This window comes from Alexandromys fortis, unplaced genomic scaffold (assembly GCF_014885135.2).
Source record: "Alexandromys fortis isolate MF-2015 unplaced genomic scaffold, M_Fortis_MF-2015_v1.1 scaffold_283, whole genome shotgun sequence".
Lineage (NCBI taxonomy): Eukaryota > Metazoa > Chordata > Mammalia > Rodentia > Cricetidae > Alexandromys > Alexandromys fortis.
This window is the reverse complement of record NW_026068164.1, coordinates 1038896-1066893: the sequence shown is the minus strand read 5'-3', so window position 1 is coordinate 1066893 and position 27998 is coordinate 1038896. Positions and strand designations below refer to the sequence as shown.

The 27998-nt window shown below is 50.1% G+C and overlaps 1 protein-coding gene across 5 annotated transcripts in view; it reads left to right on the top strand.

Annotated features, from left to right (window-relative positions):
- The first annotated feature begins 14829 nt into the window (after nt 1–14829).
- Arap3 (ArfGAP with RhoGAP domain, ankyrin repeat and PH domain 3) overlaps nt 14830–27998 on the top strand; it is a 27000-nt gene continuing 13831 nt past the window's right edge. For 2 of the 5 annotated variants that reach the window (XM_050127966.1, XM_050127961.1), the window contains exons 1-16: nt 15408–15528; nt 17279–17816; nt 17922–17983; nt 18081–18192; nt 22596–22793; nt 22929–22998; nt 23218–23338; nt 23434–23618; nt 23703–23809; nt 24273–24472; nt 24585–24670; nt 24806–24988; nt 25142–25277; nt 25890–26006; nt 26421–26568; nt 26664–26766. In XM_050127966.1, coding sequence (XP_049983923.1) covers nt 17296–17816; nt 17922–17983; nt 18081–18192; nt 22596–22793; nt 22929–22998; nt 23218–23338; nt 23434–23618; nt 23703–23809; nt 24273–24472; nt 24585–24670; nt 24806–24988; nt 25142–25277; nt 25890–26006; nt 26421–26568; nt 26664–26766 — 2349 coding nt within the window. In that variant the 5' untranslated portion in view covers nt 15408–15528; nt 17279–17295. Of the gene's footprint in view, nt 14997–15407; nt 15529–16792; nt 17817–17921; nt 17984–18080; nt 18193–22595; nt 22794–22928; nt 22999–23217; nt 23339–23433; nt 23619–23702; nt 23810–24272; nt 24473–24584; nt 24671–24805; nt 24989–25141; nt 25278–25889; nt 26007–26420; nt 26569–26663; nt 26767–27998 lie in introns of those variants that run through there. The other 3 variants (XM_050127963.1, XM_050127965.1, XM_050127962.1) reach the window with 3 other exon arrangements.

Sequence of the window (27998 nt, the reverse complement as noted above, 5' to 3'; positions counted from 1 at the left end):
TCAGAGAAGCTGTGACAGCCACTTAGAACCACAGTGGCAAGCCTCCTTTACATGGCGATTTGCATATATTTGCATACATTTGCATCACCAAATCTGTAGAATCGGTCTTAATGGTCCCTGCCTCTGAAGACTGGCAGAAGCGGAGAGGGTGGGAGTGACAGGGAGGGCCTTGGGAATTCAAGAAGGAAACTAGGGAACGGAACAGGCAGTGCTCTGAGGTCCTGGGGTATACCGGGCACTGTCAAGACAGTTTCTACAGGAACGAAGGAAGAGACCTCCCAAGTGCCCATAAGAATGTCTCATCTCTCTTGGTACATGTCTAACTACTGCGCACAGCGGGAAAGGGCGCGAGGGATGTAGAAATCTGGGAGAGCGGAGGAAGGCTAGGGACCCTGACCAGTGGGCAACGCACAGGGCTTCGCACAGCGTTTCCACCTCCGGGGGCCGCCCACTGGCCGCTGGAGGTCAGTGGCTCGGTATTCGAGCACCATCTGGTGGACATGCATGGAAATGTTCCTTCTTGGCCGCAGCCCCTTCCTGCGGCTGTCTGCAAGAGATTCCTGCCCTCTTGCCTGTGCCCACAAGTATATTAGGTGGGACCGAGTCAAAGTGGGCCTAGGGATTTGAGATCGTCTAGAAGACCACCGGACTCGTACATCTTAACTATAGGAAGTTAGAAAAACGTGGCTACGTCAATCCAACAGAATGACCTTGGAAAACTGACCCCAATCAGTTTCCTTATCCTTACAATGGGGGGGAGGTGGGGTGCTTGTCAGAATGAAAGGATGTGATACACTTATTGGAAGGGCACAGGGTATAATATTTAAGACTTGAGAGCTGCATAACCTTGAAACTTCCTTGAAATTTGTACCCTGCCTCTTATGCCCCCCCCCTTCTCCATCCTGGCGCTGGCCCAGCTTTTAACACAATGCCTGGCACATGAGGGGCACTGCATCAGCAAGACCTGTGGCCATCTGTTTAGGAGTACTGGAGGGGTATCAAGCCTTGGGAAAGCAGTACTCCACCCTGCTCCCATCTGGCTTGGCCTGGCTAGAGTGTAAAAGGAGGTCAGGGGCTATAGATGAGGGGCCATTCCCAATGCACCAGGAATAAGAAGGAAGTAACCTTGGCATAAAAGTGAAACTCCAAGAAGCCTTCTTAGGTGGCCAGCCAATAGTAAGGAAGAAACTCCAGCCTGACTCTCAGAGTTTCAGGAGGCTTTGTTCGTGACTCAGAAGGGGACTGTCTGCCGTCTGACAGGACAATGACAAAGGGAAGGGCCAGCACATATATGACCCACAGAGCAGTGGCCCCAGGCATGAGCTTTATCTCCACAAAAGTGGAAGAAGTGTGGATATTCCTCGACTCCTGGGCAATAAAGGATGTTGTGTTTGTCAGTCAGGAGCCTGATTCCAAAGAGCAAAAGTCAGTGGCAAAGATGGAAACACGGGGGTGGTCACCGAACCTGCAAAACCTCTGGGTCTCAAGTAAACCATTGCACAGCATCTGCTGCCAGGAGCTTCTCTTCAAGGAGACAGAATGACGTCATTGCTGAGTGAGCATCTCTCCGTCCACCCAGAACATCTGCACAATAGTTCTTAAAGAGAGAGGCCTGGGTGCCAGGGATGGAAGCTATGCATGCACAGAGCACAGCCGCCTCCCAGCAGGCTGAGTTCTACCACTCTGGGTGCCCAGCTTGCTTTTAGATTGATGCCTCAGAAAGCCACCCCGATCTCAGGCAGCAGGTTGATTGCATTGAACCCCTTCCCTTACCCTAGAGAAGACGATAATTTGTTCTTAATAAAAATCAGGGCCGTCTCCAGATTTGCGCTCATCTTGCTTGTCCATGGTGCTTCAAGCATCAAAGAAGACGCGTGATAGCCGGTCACGGTGGTGCACACCTTTAATCCCAGCACTCAAAAGGCAGAGGCATGTAGACCTCTATGAGTTCAAGGCCAGCCAGGGCTACATAGCCAAACTCTGGCCTGAAGAGCAAAAACCAAGCAGGAGATACATGATGAGGTCAGCTAAGACTTTTGTAGTTTCAGCTGACACGCGGGACTTTGGTCCGTTCACTTTTATAAGCGGTTTCTGACATAGGGATGGATGGTGACTAACCGATTGATCACCCTACCTCCAGTGTACCCTCATGACCTAGAAACAGCCAGCGTGGGGGAGTAGGAGGCCAGCCCTTAAGTTACTTAAGGAAGATGATGGCAGGAACGCAGTCCCTGTAGGTTGGCTCCGAGAACTTCTGGTATGTGGTCCTCTCTATACAGAAACTTCAGGGGCTTATGGAAAGGGCTTATGATGCTTTACCCTTAGCTGAGGAACTATTGGCAATTGATGATAGCTAGGGAGGGGAAGTCATTTTTTCTTGGGAGTCTAAAAGACTGATAGGTTGCCAAACTTATCACTAATTGGACTCAGTTGGATTATTTTTTTTTTTAAAGATTTGTTTTAGTGTTCTGCCTGCAAGGATGCCTACAGGCCAGAAGAGGGCACCAGATCTCATTACAGAAGGTTATGGACCACCATGTGGTTGCTGGGAATTGAACTTTGGACCTTTGGAAGAGCAGCCAGTGTTCTTAACCTCTGAGCCATCTCTCCAGCCTGGGTTATATTTTTTAAGGACATGAAGGTAGGAGAGGCAGGTTTTGGGTGTGGGAAAGTGAGAGGGGAGTGATACAGTGTCAAAGAGGAAATAAAAATGTTTAAAAGAACTTTCTTGAAAAGTTATGATATTTCTTATTTATTTATTTATTTATTTATTTATTTATTTATTTATTTATTTAATGTGTATAGGTATTTTCCCTGAATGTATGTCTGTACACCATGTGTGAGTCTGGTGCCCATAGAGTTCAGAATAGGGTGTCAGATCCCCTGGAACTAGAGTTACAAACAGTTGTGAGCTGCCATGTGGGTGCTAGGATTTGAACCTGGGTCCTCTGGAAGAGCAGCAATCTCTCCAGCTTCTAGAAAACAATCTTAGAGCCAAATGTGGAAGTGAGGGGGGGGGGACACTTTACACTTGAAATTTTAGAATAGTTGCTTTCTGTCCCCCCAACAGCTACAGTTCCCAGCTTCCTTGGAGAGAGAAACATTATGCCAGGGAGCCCAGCCTGAACTGGAAGCTGGAAGTGTGCCACCCAGCCACCTTAATGCAATTAGACCACTAGCTTAAGAAAGGCATTGCTGCACTGACCAGGGCCATGTTCCTGTGGGAGTGGGGGCTGCAGGTGTAATGCATGCAGATACTATAAAAACAGGAGAGGGCTGCAGTATAGGAACTCTATACTGTCACCGTCGGTGATGGACAACTCGACAGTGACTGTGAAAGGACAACACAGCCAAGAGCTCAGTCAGTGAAAATCTGTGGGACCCCAGTGGGCAAGTACCCAGCTCTGCCAAGGGGCCTCTGAGGGTAAGGGACGGAAAGAGATGAACCCAGTGAGGGATTCAAGCCAGTGACAGCGGGGGGACAGTTGTGGCTTGCTTCCTCACCTTCTGGCCTTTTCCATCTTTGAGATAATATTTGGTACAGTTTTGAGGGGACATGTTTGTGGTGGACCATACAGCTGCCCTGGGAAAGAGGAAGACAACGTTGCTCTTGGAAAAGAAGTTGGAAAGGCCACATAGGTGGTACAGAAGGCAGACATAAACAAGGTGGGCATGAGCCGAGTCTCTGTGACATGAAGGGTGGGCTGTATCTACGTGGACCTTTCTCCTCAAATCCTTATGTCACCTCCTTGCTGTCTCTGAGGACATAGTTTGCTTTCTATTGCTGTGATAAACAACGTGCTGCCTTATTTAGGGTTTCTGTTGTGGTGATGAAGTCCCAGGGCCAAAGGGAAGTTTAGGGGGAAAGGGTTTATTTGGTTTACACTTCCACAACACTGTTCATCAATGAAGGAAGTCAGGACAGGAACTCAAACAGGGCAGGAAGCTGGAGGCAGGAACTGATGCAGAGGCGAAGACGAGGTGCTACTTAATGATGGCTTGCTCCTTATGGCAATTAATTAATTTATTTTTATTTTATTTTATTAATAAAAATAATTTATTTTTATTTTATTTTGGTTTTTCTAGACAGGGTTTTTCCTGTAGCTTTTTGAGCCTGTCCTGGAACTCACTATGTAGACTAGGCTGGCCTTGAACTCACAGAGATCCACCTGTCTCTTCCTCCCAAATGCTGGGGTTAAAGGTGTGGGCCACCACCGCTGGGCTCAGCTGCTGGATCCTCTTCCAATCAATCTCTAATTAAGAAAATGGCTTATATAGGAACCCTGTGTGTTGAAATACAAAGGACATGCTGAGCCAGCACCAATTTTGCTGGCCCTGGGAGAGAGCTGGTCCTGCTCCTTGCTGTAGCAGAAGAGCTGGCCCTGCTCCTCACGGGGGAGATGGCCCCACCCTTCACTGTGGGTCTGGGAGAGCCCTGGTGACATCAAGCATAGGAGAGCTGGCTCTGCCTCTCCCTGAAGGGTGGTTCCAGCAGCCAGGACTTACCAATCAACTACTACCCAGACCCACATCCAGGGCTTTGAGTTGGCCCACGTGGGCATCTACCCCATCTATGACCTCTGGAAAGTGTGAAGGGACTGGTCCAGCAGAACCATAGCAACAGGCTTTCCATGACTGGGACAACAGCAGAGGAGAGGTGGAGTTTCAGTGAGGGTCCAGTATTGATGGTGTCCCAGAAGCCAGAGGCCTTGAACCAGACCCATAACTCATTGCAAGGAACATTTGCAAGTAAAGCTGAATGGGAAAAAAATGTATACTTGGTGACACATGGCAGCTCCCAATGCCATGGAGACAAATAAAGAGGTGCTGGAGAGTGGGGGGAGATTGAGGAATGAAGTGGGGTTTTTTTCTGGTTTGTTTTTTAAATATATTTATTTTTTAAAAAATTATTTATTTATTGTGTATACGGTGTTCTGTGTGCATATATTCTGGATGCCAGAAGAGGGCACCAGATCTCTTTACAGATGGTTGTGAGCCACCATGTGTTTGCTGAGAATTGAACTCAAGACCTCTGAAAGAGCAGACTCTTAACCTCTGAGTCATCTCTCCAGCCCCTTTGCTTTGTTTTTTTTTAATTAATTTTTAAAATTTTTTCAGGGTTGGAGAGATGGCTCTGCAATTAAGAGCACTAGCTGATCTTCCAAAGGTCTTGAGTTCAGTTCCCAGCAACCACATGGTGACTCAACCATCTGTAATGAGATCTGGTGCCCTCCTCTGGCCTACAGGCATACACGCAGACAGATCACTGTATATATAATAAATAAATCTTCCTTTAAATTTTTTTTTCTTTTGGGGGGGATTTTATGGAGGTGAGAGACAGATTTGGAGGGACTGGGAAATAAGTGGGATTGGGGTGCGTGATGTGAAATTCCCTAAGAATCAATATAAAAATTATGTTAAAAAGTTAATGACTTACAGCTGGATATTATGGAGGTTTTTTCTTAATTGAGGTTCCCTCCTCTCAGATGACTTTAGCTTGTGTGAAGCTATCTTAAAAGCATCTAACTCAGTGGCCAAAAGCAACTTGGGAAGGAAAGGGTTGACTTTATCTTACAGCTCACAGTCATCATGAATTGGAATCGAGACAGGAGCTGAAGCAGAGGCCATGGAAGAGTCTTGCTTGCTGGTTTGCTTCTCCTGGCTTCTCAGCTACCTTTCTTAAAATACCCAGAACCACCTGTCCAGAGATGGTCCTGCCCACAGTAGGCTCAGGCCTCCACAGCAACATTAATCAAGACGTTGCCCCACAGACCTACCTACTGGCCAATCTGATAGTCCCCTCTTCCCAGATGATTCTAGCTGTGTCCAGTTGGAAACAATCAAACAAACAAACAAACCCATCAGCACAACCCACCTTCGGAATCAACTGAAATAGCACAGAGCGGAACTTGTTTTTCTAGCATCACCCAAAACCATATGTTAGCACCCAAAAGCATGGGGTAGTCACTGCATGGGAAGCACTGACCGACCGGCAGAAGACAAATGGTAGGTGACAGATATGGGCATCCCAAGGTGTTTCCTTGTTTCCTGTAAAGAAGTCTCATCCAAGGCTCCAGGAAGCAGAATCTGGAGCCTCTGAGGCTCATGGGAAACCGCAGTCCAAACTGCAGTGTGTGACATCTTTTCCTTTTTCTCAATTCTGTCTTCCCTGGATTCCACCTGAATATTGGCCACAGGCTCTATCTACTTCTAGAAGAATTGTCTAAGGAAATTAAGTGTTTCCCTGCCGTGTCCCACCCCGTGGTCAGAGTGGAAATCTGTGTCTGACCTCTCCTGCATCTCTGCTGGAGCCTAAGAGGGCAGGGAACAGCCAGATGCCACTTTGATGTGGAGGGAAAGAGAGCCGTCACTGAGACACAGGGAGGAGGGGGCAGATGGGAACAGGAAAGGAGAGTCAGTTTGGGGTATCTGGGATTAAAAGTGAATCTTGGGGAAAGTTGACCCTGTCATAGGGTCAGTGAGAGAGTTCCCTGAGAGGGAGTGGTTGGATCTAGGCAGTGAAAAGGACACTGGGCATGCTTCCTTGATGTAGGGTCCTCTGGGCATCCTCAGGCCTGTGTGTCACTGGGTGAGGCCAGAGCCTGCCCCTTAGATGTTCTGGACAGTAACAGCATGGGTGCTTAGGTGTGCTGGGGTAAGAGAAAGGGCCAGGGGGGCTGGAGAGATGGCTCAGCGGTTAAGAGCATTGCCTGCTCTTCCAAAGGTCCTGAGTTCAATTCCCAGCAACCACATGGTGGCTCACAACCATCTGTAATGAGGTCTGGTGCCCTCTTCTGGCCTTCAGGCATACACGCAGAAAGAATATTGTATACATAATAAATAANAGAGAGAGAGAGAGAGAGAGAGAGAGAGAGAGGACCAGGCAGAAGTGGGGCCAGAAGAGCAGGACAGTCACTGGATCGTCCACAGTGGAAGACCCAAGGGCTAAACCGAGGCTGAGGGAAGGCCCCTCCTCGTCTAGCTAGTCTCTGCTATAATCTGAGTGTGGTGTCTTCAAAATTCCAGTCAAACTGAGCCGGGTAGTGGTGGGGCACACATTTAATCCCAGCACTTGGGAGATAGTGGCAGGTAAATCTCTGTGAGTTGTGAGTTCGAGGCCAGTCTGGTCTATAAAGCAAGATCCAGGACAGTCAGGGCTGTTACACAGAGAAACCCGGTCTCAAAAAACCAAATAAATAAATAAATATAGAATAAATAAATAAATAAATAAATACCAAAAACAAAATTCCAGTAGAAACTAATCAATCACATTAGGGAGTGGAGTCTTCCAGGAGAGCTGGAAGTTCAGCCTTCTGAAGGGCTTGTCAAGTTCTTTCACATTTAATCAAGCCTTTCCCCTAGCAGATGCAGTAACAAGACGCTGTCTTGTGTGCAGAGAGAAGTCCTCACAAGACACCTGCCAAGACCTTGGTTGACGTCACAGTGTCTAGACCTACGAGAAATGTATTTCTATTGTTGATAAACTACTCAGTCTAAGTGTTTTGTTATAGCAGCATAAACAGACAGAAACAGTCTCCCATCTTCTCGCTACTCCCAAACCCCTGGTTCATGAACAGTTCAAGCCCAGTGCACAACTCCATCTTCAGAGCAAGCGTCCTGGTCCTGTAGAGTCTGTGCCCAGCAGGGACTGATCCAGGGACAGGACAGTGGTTTGTAAGAAGGCAGGACAGGGAACTGAGCAGACACCAAAAATTCCTAATACCACCCTGTACCCAACCAGCCTTGCCTTTTTAGACAGAAAGAAGAGAAGAAGGGGGGGAGGGGGCAGGGTACAGTTGGTTTGCCTCATACCCTACATGCCTGGGGTACAGGAGTTGTGCTGGAGGATACTGAGTTCAGGGTATTTTTCTAGGGTCCAGAGATGATCCACACATGTTATAGATTCTTGAAACATTTAAGATCTATCTGTGCTGCTTGGTGGTGGTGCACTTCTTTAATCCCAGCACTCAGGAGGCAAAGGCAAGCAAATCTCTGTGAGTTCCAGGCCAGCCTGGTCTACAGAGTGAGTTCCGGGACAGACAGGGCTGTCAACAGAGAGAAACCGGTCTTGAAAAACCAAACCAAACCAAACCAAACCAAACTGTGCTGTCCACCACGGTAGCCCAGTAGCCACAAGAGGCTCTCCAGTCACAGTTAGATGACCAACTCAGTTGTTTGGCTAGCCACGTTGCGATGTCTCCTGGCCACAGGTGGCTCAGGCTCTCACACTGGACAGCACAGATATGAGATGTGCCCTTCACTGCACAAAGTTCTTCTGTTGAACAGTGCTCTCCATTAACTTCTGCATGAGAAGCGGAGTGCCAGAGAGAGACTTGACCAGGGCCCCAGAGGGGTTCGGTGGTGGCCGTGGTACTGCACGACCTTCATAAAATGTATTGCAATAAAACTGCATAAAATTATTCTATGTAATACAACCTACACTGCTGCCAACAGCCTAGAGTGGCAAGAGCTGGGCCCAGATGTGGGGGTGGGGTTGGGGGAAGGGAGTTTCATGCTTGTTCCTCCCCTCCCCCGCCCCCAGCAGGCACCAAGATAAAGGAGGCTTAGAGGCCTGGAACTCTCTCTCCTCCCCCATGATGACCTCATTGTTACAAAAAAAATGCAAGGAAGGCAGTATGCAGGGACTGGATAGAGGGTAACTCTAGGGCTGGGGAAAATGGCCCAGACTTCAAGCTAGAGGAATTGGCAGTGAGGAGCACAGTGCTGACTCTAACCAGCCACTACCATTTCTTAAAATTTGAACCCAACTGCCCTATACTTAAACTCCTCCCTGGCTCCCCATCGCTCATGGATTGGAGACCAAATCCCAGCCAAGAACTATAGAAGCCTGCTTAACTTACCTCCTGAAGTCCCTTCATTCTCAGGGGGACCCCAAGTTCCTTCTCTTTGTTCTTTCCTATTCTCCAGGCTTGCTTCTATCCCAGGGCCTTTGCACTTGTGATTTTGCTACCTGGCACACTCTCTTCACCCAGTCTACTCAACTGCCCTTTTGTTCTGACCTCAACTCAAGCAGAGCTTTTTAGAACACCTCTCAGACCCCCGGGTCAGGGGAGCTGCCTCTTTACTGTGTTCTGAAAGAGAGACTCCTGGGAGGCAGCATCCTGATTTATAATGATGTTTCCTGGGGGTGGGGGATGGGGTCTCAGGTGACTGTTTCCCTTCAGCAGATGGTGCTTTCTATAGTAGGATGTGCTCTCTCTCTCTCTCTCTCTCTCTCTCTCTCTCTCTCTCTCTCTCTCCCCCCCCCCCCCCCCCCCCCCCCCCCCCCCCCCCCCCCCCCCCCCCCCCCCCCCCCCCNCTCCCTCCCTCCTTCCCTCCCTCCCTCCCTTCCTCCCTCTCTGTCGTGGCTTTTCAAGACACAGTTTCTCTGTGTAGCCCTAGCCTCCCTGGCGCTCACTCGGTAGACCTCTGCTTCCCAATTACTGGATTAAAGGTGTGCACCACAGCTGTCAGCTGATATTCTGTCTCAGCCCTGGAGTGCGGGCTTGACCAGAGATACTTAGTGAAAATAAGAGAAAAAGATGAGACAAGGGACTGGGAAGACGGCTCAGTTGGTAACTTGCCTGCTGGGCCAGTATGAGGACCTAACTGATCCCTGGGGCCCACATAAAAACTGGTGGTCATGGTGGTGCATAGAGACTGGAAAATCCCCAGAGCGATTCGGCCAGCCAGGTTAGCCAATTAGTAAGCTCAGGGCTTAACGAGAGTCCCGAACTCATTAGCATATATAAGATGAGAGCGACAGTAAAAGGTATCAGATATGGACCTTGGCCTCCAAGGTTCACACAAATGCACACACAAATGCCTTCACACATACATTACACACGCGCGCGTATAAGATTTGAAAAGCAATTAGGAAAGGATTGGGCAGGAGTACACGCGCCTCAGAGTCCCCTCCTCCACCTTGGCCCGTCTCATCAGGACCGCATGCAGGTGATGGCTGTGCCCTCTGCCACCAAGAGGGTGAAGGCAGGGGAAGGAACGAGAGCGAGGGGTCACTAGAGAGAATGCATGGAGGTGATGCGGTGTTGCAGGAGTGACAGGAAACAGGACAAAATGTAGCAGAACTGGGGAGGAGGTGGAAATACAACAGGGATTTAGGGACTCATTGGGCCGAGTCGGCAGCTGCAGTTGGGTGGGGGCTAAAAACGCAGCTCTATGCTGCCACCTAGAGCAGCCCGAGGGGAATTGTTTCAGAGACTGGTAAAGCCCGAAGCCTCGAAAGCGCCTCAAAGAAAAATTTCAGCTCCATGTAGTATGCAGCTGGAACTTAGGAAGGAGAGATTTTCACCAGATATGAGCTGGGGGCGGAAGTGGAAAGAGGGCTTCTCAGGGAATGGCTAGCATTTACCCACGCACGAGCTCGGGACAGTCCCACTGAGGTGATTTCGCAGCAGTTCCATTAGGCTGCTTTGGTGGCCTCTCAAGCCACATCTCAAAGGGCCGCTAAGAAACCCACACGCGGCCACCATCATCACTCTTTTCGGGAAGTGAAATCGCAGGGTGGTTCCTCGGGTGACTTGGATAAGCTTGCGATCTGATAAAATAAACCCATGGCTCTGAAAAGTTGAACAAGTGGGTTAAGACACGCCTTCTTGTAAACGGGGTTTCTTGAAAAGTTCTTAGAAAATTGCGGGTTTCCAGCTGGGAAAGGAGACGGGCAACACTGAAAGCCCACCTATATTTAGGCCTTATGCACGCGGTTCGTTGCTATTTTAACTTTATTTGAAATCTCTCTATATAAAAGGAATACTCTATACAGACAATCTTCCCAGCAAGTGACATGTGTGCTACAGTTCTTAACTCTGAGCTGGTGAGAAGTTTCCACTTCCCCTTCTCATAGCCCTTTAATTTCTCTTGTCTTTCTATCCTGCCTCAGTGAAAAGCCACAAAGAAACTGTTTAAAACAGATGCTGGCATGTGCCAGGGTGGTGGGGCACTAAGTGGGCATGCAGAATGCATTTCCAGAGTCACCAGGTGAGCGACTGGTAAGGAAGGACACTGGCAAGGAATGGGGACTTAGTAATCATTTGTGAATCAGGGCCATTCCATGCATTACTCATGTGTTTCCATGGGCTGCTCGTCACAGCAGCCCGGTACATTTACACATTTACAGAGACACAGAGAGTAAGGCTGTGTGCTCAGCTCGCACTGCTGGCTGAGCGAGCACCAGGGTTCTATTTAGAGACTTTGTTCTTCATCACAGTGTGGAAACTGCTATTCATGAACAAAGTGACTTCCAGAGCCACAATGATGGCCGTAGTCTACTGCTTGGTGGTGAGGAAAAGAGAGATGCTGTCACCATGGCGGGGAGGAGGTGTTCTTCCCCTCCCCCTGTCTATTGATGTCCCTTCTTTCCCTTATGGTAGAGCTAAGACCTAGGGTTTCCCCATGCCATGCTCCTCCCTCCCTGATGCAAAATACCAGAGACCAAATGAAGCCACACCGTGAGGAGCATGGGAAAGGGAAAGACTGGGCTGGGCTGGGGAAGAAAGAGCCTTGAAGAGATAAGGTACTGGGGCATGTGCCCTGTGACTAAAGTCTGTGGTGACTTGGGAGGGCTATAGTATGTTCTAAGATCTTTAATGAGATACAGCTTCGAAGAACTCGCTCACATTGTGTGTTTGTATCAAAACTTGTGTTCTTGTGGGTTTCATAGAGCAGGCAGATTGGAGCTGTTGGATCATACGTGGTTAGCCTGGGTCAGCTGAGCCTGTGGCACTCCAGGGTGACCATTTGGAGGGATTGCCTTCATAGTGCCTTTTGTCTCCTGGGCACTGGGGGACCACAGAAGATACCCCAACAGATAACAAGCTCCCTGTCAGTTATCTCTTCTGAGAGCTGGGTCCTGCTGTTCTTGTGGGGAGGATGGTGGTAGTGATCTTGACTAACCAAAAGTTGGAGAATCTGACTCAGGGCTTAGTAGGGACCTAAGTGGGCCTCCTGGAAGTGAAGAGAGTTTTCCAAGGTACACTGGCCACCTGCTTCCCCAGGCTTTTCCCTTCCGGTGACTCATTCATCTCTCTACAGCTGCAGGCCTGCTCTGAGCCATGCCAGTCCCCGAGCCTCACATGAGACCTGAGCAATGTTCAGAGGGTGGAAGAGGATGGGAGGCCTCACTGCTCAGAGGCTCTGCATTGTGGCTCTGTGAAGAGTGTGGGGACGACCCAATGTGCCCATAGTCAGATGCACAGCTGCTTTGCTTCAGCGTATTCTCCTAACGGAGGAGCCCTCCACCCACTCCTGCCCTTGCACTCACCTTCCTCTTGACCTCTTTCTACTGTTGCAGAGGCTCAGAATGCAAAGAGGGAAGAAAAGCCTTCTGGCTCTCACATCAGAGCCTGAGACCCTGGGGTGCTCCTCTCCCAGAGATTCTAGGGCAGTGGTTCTCAACCTTCCTAATGCTGTGACCCTTTAGTACAGTTCCTCATGCTGTGGTGACCCCAACCATACAATTATTTCCCTTGGTACTTAATAACTGTAATTTTCTTATTGCTATGAGCCATAATGTAAATACTGATGCTTTCTGTTGGTCTTAGGAGACTCCTATGAAAGGCTCATTTGACCCCAAAGGGGTCACGCCCCACAAGTTGAGAACCACTGTTCTAGAGTCAAAGAATGCTCCTTAATGTGCGGAGTCTAGGCTACAGGAGTCCCCTTGAATCTGCTCTGTTCCCTCAGGGATGGATTATGAGAACCCAGGTGCACAGAGAGACAGAAGCCAGAGGGGTAGACACACAGAGAAAACACAGAGATCCAGAGACAGGGTAAAAACCAGAAATGTCTGGCCAGGTGGTGGTGCTACATGTCTTTAATCCCAGCACTCGGGAGGCAGAGGCAGGCGGATCTCTGTGAGTTCGAGGCCATCCTGATCTACAAGAGCTAGTTCCAGGACAGGCTCCAAAGCTACAGTGAAACCCTGTCTCGAAAAACCAAAAATAAAAAAATAAAAAAAAGTAAAGAGGAGGGGGGGAGAAAAGTAGGAAGAAGAGGAGAGAAATAATCAGGGGGAAAGGGAGAAGGAAATAAAATCCAAGGACTAAAAGATTTCTACCCACCTCACATCACTGAACTGAGAAAGAGAGGGTGGAGTCTGAGCTAGGAAGCCAGGTCTAGCTCTCCCTGGCTCCACCCTAATCCTGGTGCCCTTAATTTGAAACTCAGATGGTAGAAAAAAATGCTGCCATTTACCATTTCTTTCAGTTATAAAAGTGATAACAAGCCAGCCATGGTAGCCATAATTAGGGCTTTGTTAGGAATAGGAATCACATCCATTCCCATATCATAGTATTGTCGATCTTTAAAATATCATTTATGTTCATTACTGTTTTAAAATTATGTGAGGTATCAACCTCACACTTGATCTTATTTAAAGCATTAATAAAAGAGCACATACATTACTATATGACATTAAAATAGTTTTATAACTTTATTGCAATACAATTGGTTTCCTTTATACTATATATTTTATTTTATGCGTTTTAAAACATTTGTGTGAAATGGGGTTCATCTGCTTTACCTGGCTGCCAAAAGGAAACAAAATAAAAAGGGTTGGAATTCCTGCACCTTATCAGGGTACTCCCCAGCACAGACACAATTCCTGGGGCACTGTGGGATACTTGTTTGTTTGCTTGTAATTTCCCTCTCTTACAAGCTCAGCCCCACCTCTAACAAGAAGCTGGATGACTTAGACAGGGATTCCATAAGGGGATGGGTCTCTGAGAGCTAAAAGAGAGCAAAGCAAGATCAAGAAAGGAGGTTGGGCTGGGCACTGGTTCCACACATGTCTTTAATCCCAGCACTCAGGAGGCAGAGGCAGATGGTTCTCTGTGAGTTCAAGTCTAGCTTGGTCTATAGAGTAAGTTCCAGGATTGGCTCTACAGTTACTGAGAAACCCTGTCTCCAAAAACCAAAACAAAAAAAAAAAAAACAAAACAAAACAAAAAGAAAGGGGTTTGGGAGCAGGGGTCACTTTCATCACGCCGTTTTAAGTCCCCAGATCTCTTTTGTGAAAGCCCTGTCTTTGGCTGGTCTTAGAGCAGGAGTTCCCTTTTCAGAGGGAAGAAGCTGGGGCCTTGCTGCATTTTGTTCCTTATAGCTGAAGATCCCTGAAGAGCATTGTCATCACCGCTGCAGGAGAGGAGGGCTCCTCCCGCATAGGAACCTGTTTCTGTGGTCCCCGTCTGGGTTGTGGGTGACTTGGACAATCTGCTGCTTCCTAGCTTGATCAAGTCATTCAGCGGTCCTGTCTCCTTATCTGTCAGATGAAGGCTGTAAAATGTCCTATTTTGTGAGTATTGTGATGAGTAATTGAAGTTTGCAAAGCAATGTTTGCACAGGGCCTGGGACACTGCAGCTCTCAATAATTGGTAACTATTATTATGGACATTTTAATTATTAATTATTATTATCATCCTTTTTCTAAAAGGAAAGGCTCTGGGGAAGTGGGACTGTGGGAGGTTGAGGATGATGATCGGTCCCTGAGCTGGGACAACAGGGAGAGATGGGACCCACTTCCTCACACTCCCCTACCGCCTGCCCCCCCCCCCCCCCCAAATTGGGGTCTTCCTCTAGTTACTGACAGTTCCTGTGTCTGCTGACTCACAGCCAACTTCCTCTCATAATACAAACAGGAAAACACACAGGCCAGCACACCCCCAACCCTCCAACACCACACATAGCTGAACACTGGCCTGGCTCTGAGGGGGAAGTGTCTCCGGGGGGGCGGGAGGGCGCTGGGGAACAGGCTTCAGGGCTGGAGCTCTTGTTACTGCTGCAGGGAGGGGAGGGGCAACCCTCCTACAGGCCACCATGCCCCAGGAAGCTTCAGGTGGGAAAGTCGAGAGAAGAAGCTTCTCCTAAGAATGAAAAGGTCCAAGCATGTACGGTCACCGTGCTTGCCCCAGAAAGGCAGCCTCGATTTGGAAGACCCAGGAAAAGAAACCTAGGCTGGGCGCTTGGGGCAACAGAAGCCGGTGAGCCTCCTCTGCTGGGCTTCAACACCGAGGGAGGTCCCAGCAGAGGGAGTAGTGGTCCTCAGTTCCAAAGGCATTGCCCATTCTGCTCTCGTCCCCCATTTAACGGGGTGCCCGAGTCCAGTTCACCGTGCTGGGTGCGGGAGAGGGGCCAGAAGCTTTCAGGCCCCGCACCTTCTCCCCCACAAAGGTCCTCTGCAATGCTCTTTCTTTCTCTATTTCTACTCTCTACCCCTATCTCTGACCTGGCTCTCGATCTTAGTCCCTTTCCCAGAAGTTTCTGAGTCCCTACTTTTTGTTCTGGGAGAAAGCAGAGCGCAGACCCCTGATAAACAAGGCGGTTGGGTAAGGGGCCCAAACCACCTGAAGGCGGGCGCTTGCTTGCACAAGGAGCGGCTAGCCCTCGAGCCTTCGGGGCGGGGCTGGGCTGGGCTGTCGGGGGAGGGCTGCGGGGAGGCGGTGCTGGCGCAGCCGGACCCCCGGTCTCGGACAGCGCGGCGGGCACCCGGGAGCTGACGGAGGCCACAGCGAGGTGAGGACCCCGATCCCTCGGGCCCAGCTTCTCTGACTCCACCCCATCACCTCCTCCGGGAACTCTGTGGGCTCCCAGGGCCCCTCAGTGGCGGCTCCCTTCTCCTCCTCTCCTTCCTCCCTGCTGCGACCCGCCCCTCCTTGTTGCGGGGCCTCTGCCCCCCCCCCCTTTGCCTTCCTCAAAGTCCGCTGTGCCCCACGGGGACACGCCCGCACCTGCCGCCTCCAGCTCTCAAACACCTCCTGGCTCCCAGGCAGTGGCTAAATGCCCTTGAGCCCAGACAGAGTCACCCACCAAGAGAGGGGAATCTGACTCAGGGTCCGAGGCTTAACACCGCACCCCCCAGCACTGGGGATGGGAGCTAAGTGTAGAGAGGCCAGAACTGGCCCTGAGATAGAAAGGGAGCCCTGGGCTAGAACCCAGTAGGAGAGCATCAGGGATGGGAGCCGCGTTAATAAAGGCAAACAGCAGAGGCCAGGCAAGGGTCAGAGGTGGCCAGAGCTACAGATAGAACTTACGACTTGGTTAGAATACAGCTCGGCCTGACAAGCTGTATACTACAGAGCAAATCCAGAGGAGAGGGACAAAGGTAAATGTTGAGAGATGGAAGTGGAAATGGAGCCAGAACAAGAACTGGACGGGGGAGAAATGAATTTGAGATGGGTCCAGGTTATGGAGCAGGATTAGGGGTATGCTGGCCCAATGGGGCAGGGCTAGGGTACGGAAAAGGCAGGCTCAGAAAAGGAAGGTTTGGATGGGGGGCAGGGGAGTTCGCATTGCTGAGTTAGAGTTTGGGTGTCTCTGTGTGTGTTTTCACACTGCTGAGTCTGTGTATGCGCGTGTCTTCATATAGCTGAGTCTCTGTGTTGTGTTTTCACACTGCTGAGTCTATGTGTGTGTGTTTTTTCACTTTTTTGTTTTTGTTTTTTCACATTTTTGTTTCTCTCTCTTTTTCTGTGTGTGTGCGTGCCCATGCGCGTGTGCATGTGTACATGCAAGTACATGTGTGGGGAACAAAGAACACCTAGGACTAGGACTACCTCTCCCCTTTGGTCACTCATTTGTACAGCCAGGTTCTCCAGCCATCTCTGTTTCCTAGGTGGCCTCTGCCCAGGCTAGGACCCCATACACTGGGATTAGTAGGGGCCTTCTGGGTAGCCTGACCACAGCAGGCAGGATGTGGGGGTGGCCAGGCTAGAGGGACAGGAAGGAAGTCTGAGGAGAAACAATAGGTGGAAGGGGAGGAGGAACTGGGAATGACCAGGATTAGGATGTCCACCCTGAACCTCAGCTCTGGAAACTAGTGTGAGTGAAGCTATTTCTCCTTCTCCCTCTGTGGCCTGCCCCTCTCCTGTCTTACTCCGCAGCTGGACCTGGCCAGCTCAGTGGCCTCTGCTTCTCAGCTTCCTCACCCTGCCCTGCCCTGCCCTGCCCTGTAGCACACTCCAGCATCTTGTTCTGTGCTTACTTAGCTGAGTGCACAGAAAGCAGGAACAGAGCTCAGAGGCAGGCACTTGGGGACCCACACCAGCACCCCTTGCTGCGAGAACGGGCCTCAGTCTCCTCAGTTCCTGTAAGGAGAGAGTCTGTTCTTACCTCCTGGGATGGCTCTGTCCCCAGATCACAGCCTTTGGGCATTCCTCTTTGAAAGAAGACTGGAGGCTGGTACTCCCCATCCAGGCCTCAGACTTTGGGGTAGGGAGGGGGGATCTCAGCCTGAGCCCTCCCTTCACCCTGCGCCTCCCCCCAGCAATGGCCTGAGAGCCCATGGCTGCCCCTCAGGACCTGGACATCGCTGTGTGGCTGGCTGCGGTGCATCTGGAGCAGTATGCAGACACTTTCCGGCGGCACGGCCTAGCTACAGCTGGTGCAGCCCAACGCCTGGGCCACGAGGAGCTGAGGCATTTGGGCATCAGTGCTACCGGACACCGGAAACGCATCCTGCGCCTGTTGCAGGCGGGCTCTGAGGGTTCCCTGGATTGCCAGGAGGATAGTACCATGGAGCCATCTCCCAGCCCAGCCCCTGATGACCAACCCCCCAAGCCTGTGCCCAAGCCCAGGACAGTGTTTGGGCTCAGTGGCCCTGCCACCACCGCCCAGAGGCCTGGACTGAGCCCAACCCTCCGGGATCCAGAAGTATCCAGGGACTCAGGGCGCAGCCAGAGGTCCTCCCCTCTCCATCCTTCCTCCTCTGAGCAGCCTTCCATCCCGAATACCATGGAGATGATGCCCAATGCCATCTACTTCGGCCTGGAGTTAAGAGGCGGGGCCCAGGCAACTCAGGACAAGTGAGTTGGTTTGCTACCTGGGAATTTGATCCTGAGAAGAGGAAGAGATCATCGGGGCATGAGGGCTGTCCTTTCCCCTTAATAATCAACAGAATTTCTTTCCAGGACTCCAGACAGTTCCCAGGCCACTGCCCCAACCCCTGCCTTCAGGCCCACAATAGGCACAGGTAGGCAGGTTGCTGGAGAGGAACTGTGCCCACCTGCATCTCGGACACTCACCTAATTCCCTCTCCCTTTTCACTGCCTCTCTCCTCACCCTGGCAGTGCACATCATGGATCCTGGTTGCCTGTACTACGGTGTCCAGCCTGTGGGGGTCCCAGGAGCCCCTGACAAGAGAGATGGCAGAGGTGTCTGTCAGGACAGGGCTGAACACAGGTGAGTTCTCAGAGGGACAGTGGTGGGGGAATGAAGGAAGCTTAAGGAGCAGTTGAGTTAGCAGTGGTGGCTGTGTATCCAGTTACGCATCAAATGCGCATTGAGCATTCCCTTGGTGGCAAGCAAGCACTCAAGATGCAGGGCATATACAACTGACTCATTTTTTGCTCCCAGGCAGCTTGTGACGCAATGGGGCAGACAGACCACAAAAGAAGTATGTAAGCAAATGATACATAATTAAAATTCAAAAGTACTGCTCTCATTCAGCAAATACCAAACACTGAACACTGCTACATGCCAGATAAAGACACTTAGGGAAGTCAGTATTTGCAGAAATCCCTTTTTGAAAAAAGTCTCTTTCTTAGTGAAGGTGTATTTTTATTTAATGTGTATGGGTGTTTTGCCTGCATATATATCTGTGTAGTATGTGCATGTCTTGTGCCCTTGGAGGCCAGAAAAGAGTGTTAGATCCCCTGAGACTGGAGTTATAGATAGCTCCGAGCCACCCTGTGTACTGGGAATTGAATGCAGGTTCCCTAGAAGACCAGTAAGTGCTCCCAAGAGCTCAGTCATCTTCTTACAGGAAGATAGCTAATAAATGGTTTTGTGTGTTTGCATTTCAAGACAGTGTTTCTCTGTACAGCTCTGGCCATTCTGGAACTTACCCTCAGACCAGGCTGGCCTCAAACTTGGACAGCCACCTGCCTCTGTCTCCTAAGTGCTGGGATTGAAAGCTTGCACCACAACCACCTAGCAAATGTTAGCTTTTTATACAATGTAGTAGAAGAGGTTTAGAGAGCTGGGGGACGGGGAGGTAGAAAGGTCTGTAGCTTTTCACTGAGTTGTTGGACGATTAAAAAATATCCTCTGTGCTGAGGATTGTATTCAAATGCTGTCCTCTGTCTACACACACACACACACACACACACACACACACACGGAGGTGGGGCACACAGGTATACAACGAAGAGGGAGGAGAAAGGGAGGAGGAAGAGGGAAATAGAGGATAACATTTGAGCAAAAAGTTGAAGGACCTGAATTGAAGAACTGGCTATGGAGAGTTCTGAAGGCAGAGGGAATGGTGGAAACACAGCCTGGGGAGATGCAGGCGCAGTGGAAGGCAGTGGTGTGGCTAGGTCAGGTGGGTGTGACTGAGAAGGGGAGATGGCAGAAGGAAAGGGGCCCCAGGGGTAGGACCTACAGTGGTGGTCACTCTTACATTTAGTGGCATGGGAAGCCACCGGAGAGTTTTGACTTAGATCGTGGCAGGACGCTTTGTTTGCTTTGCTGGGAACGACGTGGCGGCAGAAGTGGCAGGGGCTGTTAAGAGTGTTTCCTTGGGGGCAGTGGTCTGGGCGAGCCATCTCAGCGTGCAGTGGTGGGAGCAGAGTTGATGAGAAGTGGCTGCATTTTGAGGGTGACGTGTCACACTGCGTTGGTGCGTGAGAGGAAGATAGCAGCCAGGCATTGACTATGGGGGCCTCATCGTGAGCCTCTGCTGTCCTCTATGGTAACCACTAACCACATGTGATTGCCGAGCATGTGAAACATGCTGGTCTGCACCGAGAAGAGCTGGAAACGTCAAACGTCTGCCAGAACTTACTGCCAAAAAAGTGCACTAGATGAATGCAACGTATATAGAAAGAAATATCTTAGTAATTGTTTTTAGTGTGTGAGGGATATGTACATATGTGTACATATATGTGTGCACAGGTGCACATGCCCATGCATCCATGTGTGGAGGCCAGAGGATGATATCAGCTGTCTATTTTTTTCTTTTTTCTTTCTTTTTTTTTTTTTTTGAGATGGGTCTCTCACTGAACCTGGAGTTCAGAGGCTAGGCTGGCCAGCAATTGATTGCTAGCGACCCACCGATCTCTGCTCCTCATTGCTGGGCTGCAGGAATTCAGCATGGTGCCTGGCTTTTCATGTGTGCTGGGGATCTAAATTCATGTTGTCATGTTCATGTACCAAGAACTATATCCATTGAACCATCTTTCCAGTCTCCATCTTAGTGATGTTTACATTAATTGCATACTAAAATATTACATTTGGGACATACTGGGTTATATAAAACATGAACTACTAAAACAAACTATTTTTTAAACATTTTAAAAATTATTTTATGTGTATGAGTGTTTTGGCTGCATGTATATTTGTATACCGCTTACATGCCTGTTGCTCTCAGTGACCAAAAAAAGGGTGTTGGCTTCCTTGAAACTGGTTTTATGGATGGTTGTGAGCTATCATTTGGGTGCTGGGGATCAAACCTGGGTCTTCTGCAAGAACAGCCAGTCCTCTTGACTGCGCTGAACCATCTTTCCAATGCCAATATTTCTTTTTTCTTTAAGTTGCTAAATTACATATATAGTCCTTGTTGATTTCTATTGGATAACGCTGTTCTGAGCACGTAAGAGTTCATGGAGTGTGGTCTGAGACAGGAAGGCTGCATCAAGCAAGAAGGAGGAGACAGACCTGGAACTCTGCTTCAGACATGAAATGTGAGGTGTTTAGTAAATCTAGGAGCCAATGACAAATAAAACCGCTACCACACCTACCTATCATTTGGGTGGGCTATCGGAGCCAGAGATTTCAATATGGAAACTGTCGGCATTTAGAGGGAGTGTGGAGGGAGAAGAGACCCAGTCCAGAGCCTCAATGCTCTCCTACATTCAGAGGTTTGGGGAAGAGAGTCATTAAATAGACTCAACTAAATAGTCAGAGAAGGAAGATGATGTCATCGAAGCCAAAGGAAGGACGTAAGGAGGAGGGAGAGGTCAGCTGTGTCCTGCTGCTGAGCGGGTGGATGCTTAGTAAGTCTGGACGGAGAATGGACCTCTAAAATCATGTAGGTCACTGGGGACTCTGACAAGGAGTGGAAGGGGTGAGAGCCTGATCAGTGCATTTAAGAAAGAATAGAGAGAAAAACCTGTAGGCGGTTGTGCACACCATTAATTCCAGCACTAGGGAGGCAGATCTCTGAGTTTGAGGCCAGCCTGGTCTACAGAGTGAGTTCCAGGTCAGTCGGGGCTACTCACAGAGAAACTTAAAAAAAAAAAAAGAAATAAAAGAAAAAAGGAAAAATAAAATAAACCGAAAGGATTAGAAAATACAGACTATATTACTGCACTTCTCTATAAAAAACAAAGACATAGAATGACTGTTAATGGCAGGAGTGGAGTGAAGCGAACAGTTTTTGTATGGAAGGTTGTATGTGTCTGTAAGTGGATAAGGACAGTTTGGTGGAGAGGAAGGTGGGAAAATCCGCAGTGATGTCTTTGTGTAGGTGAGAGTTGTGAAATCAAGTGCATGGGGGAAGAGCCTGGCGTTAGACAGGTGTTTATTACAGTCACAGGAGGTAGGCAGAGTATGTGCGTGAAATCGGATTGACGTGGCGCTGTGAGTCTGTGGGACTCTTGTCTGATTGCTTCAGTTTCTCGGTGCAATAGGAAGCAAACAGGGTAGAGTAGTGGTTCTCAACCTTGGTTGTACCACAGCCTGGGAATGTTTAAAACTACAGGTGTCCGAGCCTAACTCCCAGAGATTAAAATTTCCACGGACTAATATTTGTTTAAAGTTTCCCAGGTTTTGTACTGCCGAGGCTGAGAACCATTGGATTAGTACAGAAATCTCCCCTTTGTAAGAAGATGCCATAGGCAAAGACCTGGAGGATGAGAGAAGCATAGCAAATGCGTTTTAGGCAGACAAAATGTGCAAAGACCCTGGAGAATGGAGAGTGTGGCTGGACATAGCAAGCAAGGGCAAGGTGGAATAAGATGAAGTCATGGGACTTCATTTTGCAAGTTCTTGTAGCTCATGCATAGAAATCTGCGTTTATCCTAACTATGAATGGGGCATTATTGAAGTTTCCTGTAGAGGAATGCAGTGATCTCATTTGCATTTTTCACAGAGCACTGGTGACTCTGAGAGAAGGGACTGTGGGAGGGAGGACAAGAATGAGAGCAGGTGACCATTTGGGCGATTTGCTTCATGCCAGGGAGAACCTTTGGGAGCTAAGTCAGGGGGAAGAAAGCCAAGAACATCTTGGAGAAACAATAGCAACAGTAATATGCTATATGTGTGTATGTGTATGTGTATGTGTGTGTGTGTGTGTGTATGTTGATGAGCTGTGAACGACCATGGCAGGATGGCATTTGCACATCTTTCCCACTTCCAGAGGAGAGAGACTGACATTTCCCAGTAAAACCTCCAAGTACACTCAGGATGAAGCTTCGTGACAACCCTTTGGGTTGCTAGTTTCTTTATCCCATTTCTTTACAAAGTAAGCTCTCGCACCTGCCAGACATACGATAGGTGCTTATGGGTAGGGGTGGGGAACTTACCAAGAGATTGTCAAGGGCACCTAGTTTGACTTGTGTTCCTCTTGTACCCATAATGCTCAGCAGGCAGGATCCGGAGACACGGGAAGATGCTGGCTATGCCAGCCTCGAGCTACCCGGGGACACCATCCTTTCAGTACCCACCCATGATGCAGAAGAGACCAGTGATGACCTCATTTCACCCTATGCCAGCTTCTCCTCCACCGCGGATCGTCCTATGCCGCTGCTCAGTGGCTGGCTGGACAAACTCTCACCTCAGGGGTAGGGCTGCTTGGAACGGAAGGGAGAGGAGAAGAGATTAGAGATAGGTAGAGTGCAGACAGGTTCTAGGCCTAGGGATTGTCCACACCACGCATTCCCAAACACCTAACTGATCTGGGCCTCTTCGTTCTTCAGAAATTACGTGTTCCAGAGACGTTTTGTGCAGTTCAATGGAAGGAGTCTGACGTACTTCGGCAGTGACAAGGTAGGGGGCTGGCGCTGCTACATGGATACCAGAGAGGGAAAGACAGGGAGGCTGGCTGAGGACTAGAAGGATGGGAAACCTAAGGCCCCAGCTGTTCACTGTCAGCATCAGCGGGAGCTGGCTCAGCAGCTGTAACCTTGTGCATTGAATGCTGAGCTCATGAGTTCAGTGCACGGAGCTCAGTTCTTGTCCCCCTGGATTCCTGGGCTTTCTCCATAGGACCCCTTCCCCAAAGGTGTGATCCCTCTGACTGCCATTGAGATGACCCGAAGCAGCAAGGACAACAAATTCCAGGTCATTACCGGCCAGAGAGTGTTTGTGTTCCGCACAGAGAGTGAGGGTGAGGGTCCGAGCACAGGGGTTAGGGCAGGAGGGAGGCTAGGTTAACTAACACACATCCCACTGACCTGCTTCTCTGTCCCCACGGCCCACCAGCTCAACGTGACTTATGGTGCTCTACACTGCAATCCTGCCTGAAGGAACAGCGCCTCCTGGGCCACCCCCGTCCCCCTCACCCACCACGACCCCTCCGCACCGGCATGTTGGAGTTGCGTGGACACAAGGCCAAGGTGTTTGCTGCCTTGATCCCTGGAGAGTTGGCGTTGTACAAGAGTGAACAGGTAAAGAGAGCTGGGCAGGAGCTGATAAGCCTGGGCTTGCCCGTTCTGGACTCTAACGGTGTTGTGCGCCCCCGACCCTGCTAGGCCTTCTCTCTGGGCATTGGGATCTGCTTCATTCAACTGCAAGGCTGCAGTGTCCGAGAGACCAAGAGTCGAAGCTTTGATCTGCTCACACCCCATCGTTGTTTCAGGTGGGGCCCAGACTGGTGGAAGGCGAGGCTAGGGTCTTCTCAAGGGAGATCACAAAGGTGCAGAGGGCTGGAGGCCTCCTCTGGGGGATATCAATGGGTAGAGATGAGAGTTCAGTGAGCAAGGTCAGGATGTCAGGAAAGGAAGATGGGATAGCTCAGTTGCTCCAGTTGCTTGTCTAGCATGCACAATACCCCAAGTTTGATCCCCAGCATGACATAAATCAGGCATGGTAGTGCATGCTTCTGATCGCAGTCCTCAGAGCCAGAGGTTCAGAAGCTCAGAGTCATCTTTAACCATATAAAAAGTTTGAGGCCAACCTGGTATAGATGAGACGCTGACAAAAATTAAATGGGAATAATAGTTCTGACCCAGAAGTGGCCTCTAGTAGCTCTTGTAGGAATGGCCATTGGGATAGGATGTGGCGGGAGGTCCATGCCCATGGACTGGCTGTCCACCCCTCAGCTTCACAGCCGAGTCTGGGGGGGCTCGACAGAGCTGGGCGGCCGCTCTGCAAGAAGCAGTAACCGAGACCCTGTCTGACTACGAGGTGGCTGAGAAGGTCTGGTCAAACCGGGCAAACCGACACTGTGCAGACTGCGGGGCCTCCCGCCCTGATTGGGCTGCCGTCAACCTGGGGGTGGTCATCTGCAAGCAGTGTGCAGGTGAGTGGTGAACCTCAGGCACAAACGGGGAGGTGGAGGAGAGGGACTCCTGGCTGGGGGATCCTGGGCGGGACTCAGAGCACTCTGACACACAGCTTTCCCATACTTTCAGGCCAGCACCGGGCCCTGGGCTCTGGGATCTCCAAGGTGCAGAGCCTGAAGCTGGACACCAGTGTCTGGAGCAATGAGATAGTGCAGGTGAGGGGTCTGAGGGAAGCGGTGGGGAATAGAGAGGGAGCGTCCAGAAGCAGACTTGGGGTCCAGCTTGGGGGTGAGGCTGTCAGGAGACTTTTGAGTTCTGGTCACTCATCTTGGCCTCTTGTCATTCTGCAGTTGTTCATTGTCCTGGGAAACGATCGTGCCAACAGCTTCTGGGCAGGGGCCCTACCCCCAGGTGAAGGGCTGCATCCAGATTCAGCCCCTGGCCCTCGGGGAGAGTTTATCTCCCGCAAGTACAAGCTGGGTCTCTTCCGGAAGCCCCATCCTCAGCATCCGGATCATAGCCAGCTTCTACAGGTAAAAGGGACAGGTCGGTGTTCATGGGGGATGGGGTGCAGTCTGTATTGGAATGCTTAGACCTGGGTGGTTGATAATGGCAGCTTTTGGTGATAAACTGGAGGAGCTCTTGGGTTGTGGAGGAGGCTGAGAGAGATCCTTCCTTCCCTGTAGGCACTGTGTGCAGCTATGGTGGGACCCAACCTGCTAAAGAACATGACCCAGCTCCTCTGCGTAGAAGCCACTGAGGGAGAGGAGCCCTGGTCCCCTTCAGTCCTCAATGGCAGCTTGCTTAGTCTTCTACCATCAGGTCATCCTCTCAAGTAACTCCCTATCATCCCTAGGAGTTCCCACACCCAACCTGTGACTCGTTTCTTTCAGGAGGGGCCCATTACCTCATTCTCCTTTCTATCGCAATGGCAGGCTTGGCAGTTTCCTAAGCTCTCAGACTTCCGGAGGTCAAGGGATGGGCGATAATACCCTGAGGTCACTGCCTAGAATAGAATGTGCCCAGGTGTTAGTACCCTACCATCTTGGCAGCATCAACCTGCCAGGCAGGTCTCAGCTTCCTGGGGACATTCTTATTGCTGGAATAAGTAGCTGGTTTAATGATTTTTGGCTTCCACTTATCAGACTGGATAGGTCAGGACACTTAAAGATGGCCGTGCTCTGGTGTGCCCACCTAGAACTGCCTGCTGGTGGGTGGTTGGTGGGGGGAGAAGTAGGTGAAGACTAGGCTAGAGGCCTGTCTCTGTCCTTTCCTCCTGTGGCACTCTGGGTAGTGAGGGACTCAGTCCCACTGGGCTGCACTTCTTGCTCTTGGTGGAACTGGGTCCCATGGTCCTGTCCCCCTGGATGCATTTTCCAATGGAAGTCCTCCATCCCTGCATTGTCCTCACCTGATCCCTTCTTCCCCTGGCAGACTCCTCCCCTGGAGTATACAACGAAGTGGTAGTGCCTGCCTCTTACAGAGGCTTCCTATACTGCGGTCCTGTCAGCAACAAGGCTGGAGCCCCACCCCTCCGCAGGGGCCGGGATGGTGAGCAAGCGGGAGCCAGGGGATGGGAGGAGACAGGTTAGGGCTAATGTGTTGCAGAGAGACAGAAGGACAGAGCTGGGATAGGAAAGTGCCCTGGAGTGGACTGGGATGCTGGAGGTCGGCCAGGTCACAGCACTAGATGACGGTCAAAAGATTCTGCTCTGACGTCAGACTATCTGGGTCAAATGTCCACTCTGTTCCCTCCTCCTTGTGTGACTCAGGCATGCTGCACTACGGCAAGCCTCAGTTTTCCCATCTGCAGGGCAATGTTTAAATACAAACCCACTTGCTAGAATGACTGTGAAGATTTCGTAGTATCAGCCATAGGAAGAAGGCTTGACGTAAAATAAGTATGTGGGAACGGGGACTGTGACACGGGGCTGGTGACAGCTCCTCTATCTCTCTTCCACTTAGCTCCGCCCCGCTTGTGGTGTGTGCTGGGAGCTGCCCTGGAAATGTTTGCATCAGAGAGCAGCCCTGAACCCCTCAGCCTTCTCCAGCCTCAGGATGTTGTATGTCTGGGTGTAAGCCCCCCACCTGCTGATCCAGGTGACCTTGACAGGTGACACTCCCCTCTCCATCCGGCTCTTATCAGTACCCATCCTGGCAGCGCCCTCATTACCCCCTGCTATCCTCCTGACGTCATCTATCCTTCAGGTTTCCATTTTCCTTCGAACTCATCCTCACTGGGGGAAGAATCCAGCATTTTGCCACAGACGGAGCAGACAGTCTGGAGGCCTGGATCACCGCAGTGGGCAAGGTGAGGAGACAAGACCCCTCTCCAGCAGCTCACAATGTCCCCATCCCCACCCACTCCCACCCTGTTCTCTTCTAACAGGCAAAGCTGGCTGAGTACTTATTCTGTGCCAGTCCCTGTGTTTTAAGAAGTGCTCACTCAATGTCTCATTTAATTTCTACAACAATCTTTAGAGGTATTTTTGATGATCTATTTTATGAAAGAAAACACAGTCTTAGAGGAGGTTAGGAATTCATTCGGTTAAGGTCATAGAGCTAGGAGGCAGGGCACTAAAATTCAAGGAATTTTAGCCTGTTATTCTTGCTGCCATCTTCCTGCCCTCTCGTTTTCCAACAGGCAAAAGCTCCTTTTTCCCCCTTCAATGAAATAGGGTCTTGCTATGTAGGACTGGCCTTAGACTTTAAGCAATCCTCCTGCTTCTGCCTCCCGAGCACTGGGATATTAGGCACGCTCCATCATGGCCAGCTATAAGTACTCTCATAAACCTTACTTTCTCCATACCTCGACAAGTCGGTTTCTGTATTTGAGCCTCCTTTCCTGGAAGTAAAAAGTTTAGGCTCAGAGCCAGACATCCTGAGATCTGAGTCCTACAGCTTAGCCCCAGGAGCTCTTCCATGTCTGCAGGGTGGGTGTAAAGATTCACCCCTAGGGATGAGGGTTAAGTGACATGTGAGGCCCACACACAGTAAGCCCTCTCTCCGTGGGCGTTGAAAGAACAGTGGTGGTGACGCTGATGATGACGACAATCGCTCCCATCCTAAAATGGCTCCCCCCCCCCCCGAGTTCTCTTCACCTTCAACTTTTCACCCTGGTACCTTCCTTCCCTCCTGACAACTTCTCAGAAAGTTGTGTGCAGCCCGCTGTTCCTCCTTAACCCCTTGTGGCTGCCTTCCTCTGCCTAGACTCTCCAAAGCTGCTCCCCTGAATGTCATTAGCGACCTCCCATGTCCAGAGGTCAGGAGCCATCCCTCTGGCCTCCCTGTATCATCTCTGCCGCAACTGACACCCTGTTTACCCTGCTGTGGTCTCCTGACTATTTGTTTTATCCATGATAGGGTATGCACAGAGCTCGAGAGGAAGCATTTTGAATCTTTCATAACAGTTTGGCAGAATGATTTTATTTGTTGAATCTAAGTTTACAAGTTAAGAATTTGTTCTTTTTTCTTTCTTTTTTTTTTTTAGTATTTTTTACGTTTATATATACATATGTATATTATATGAATGTGTGGCCTGTA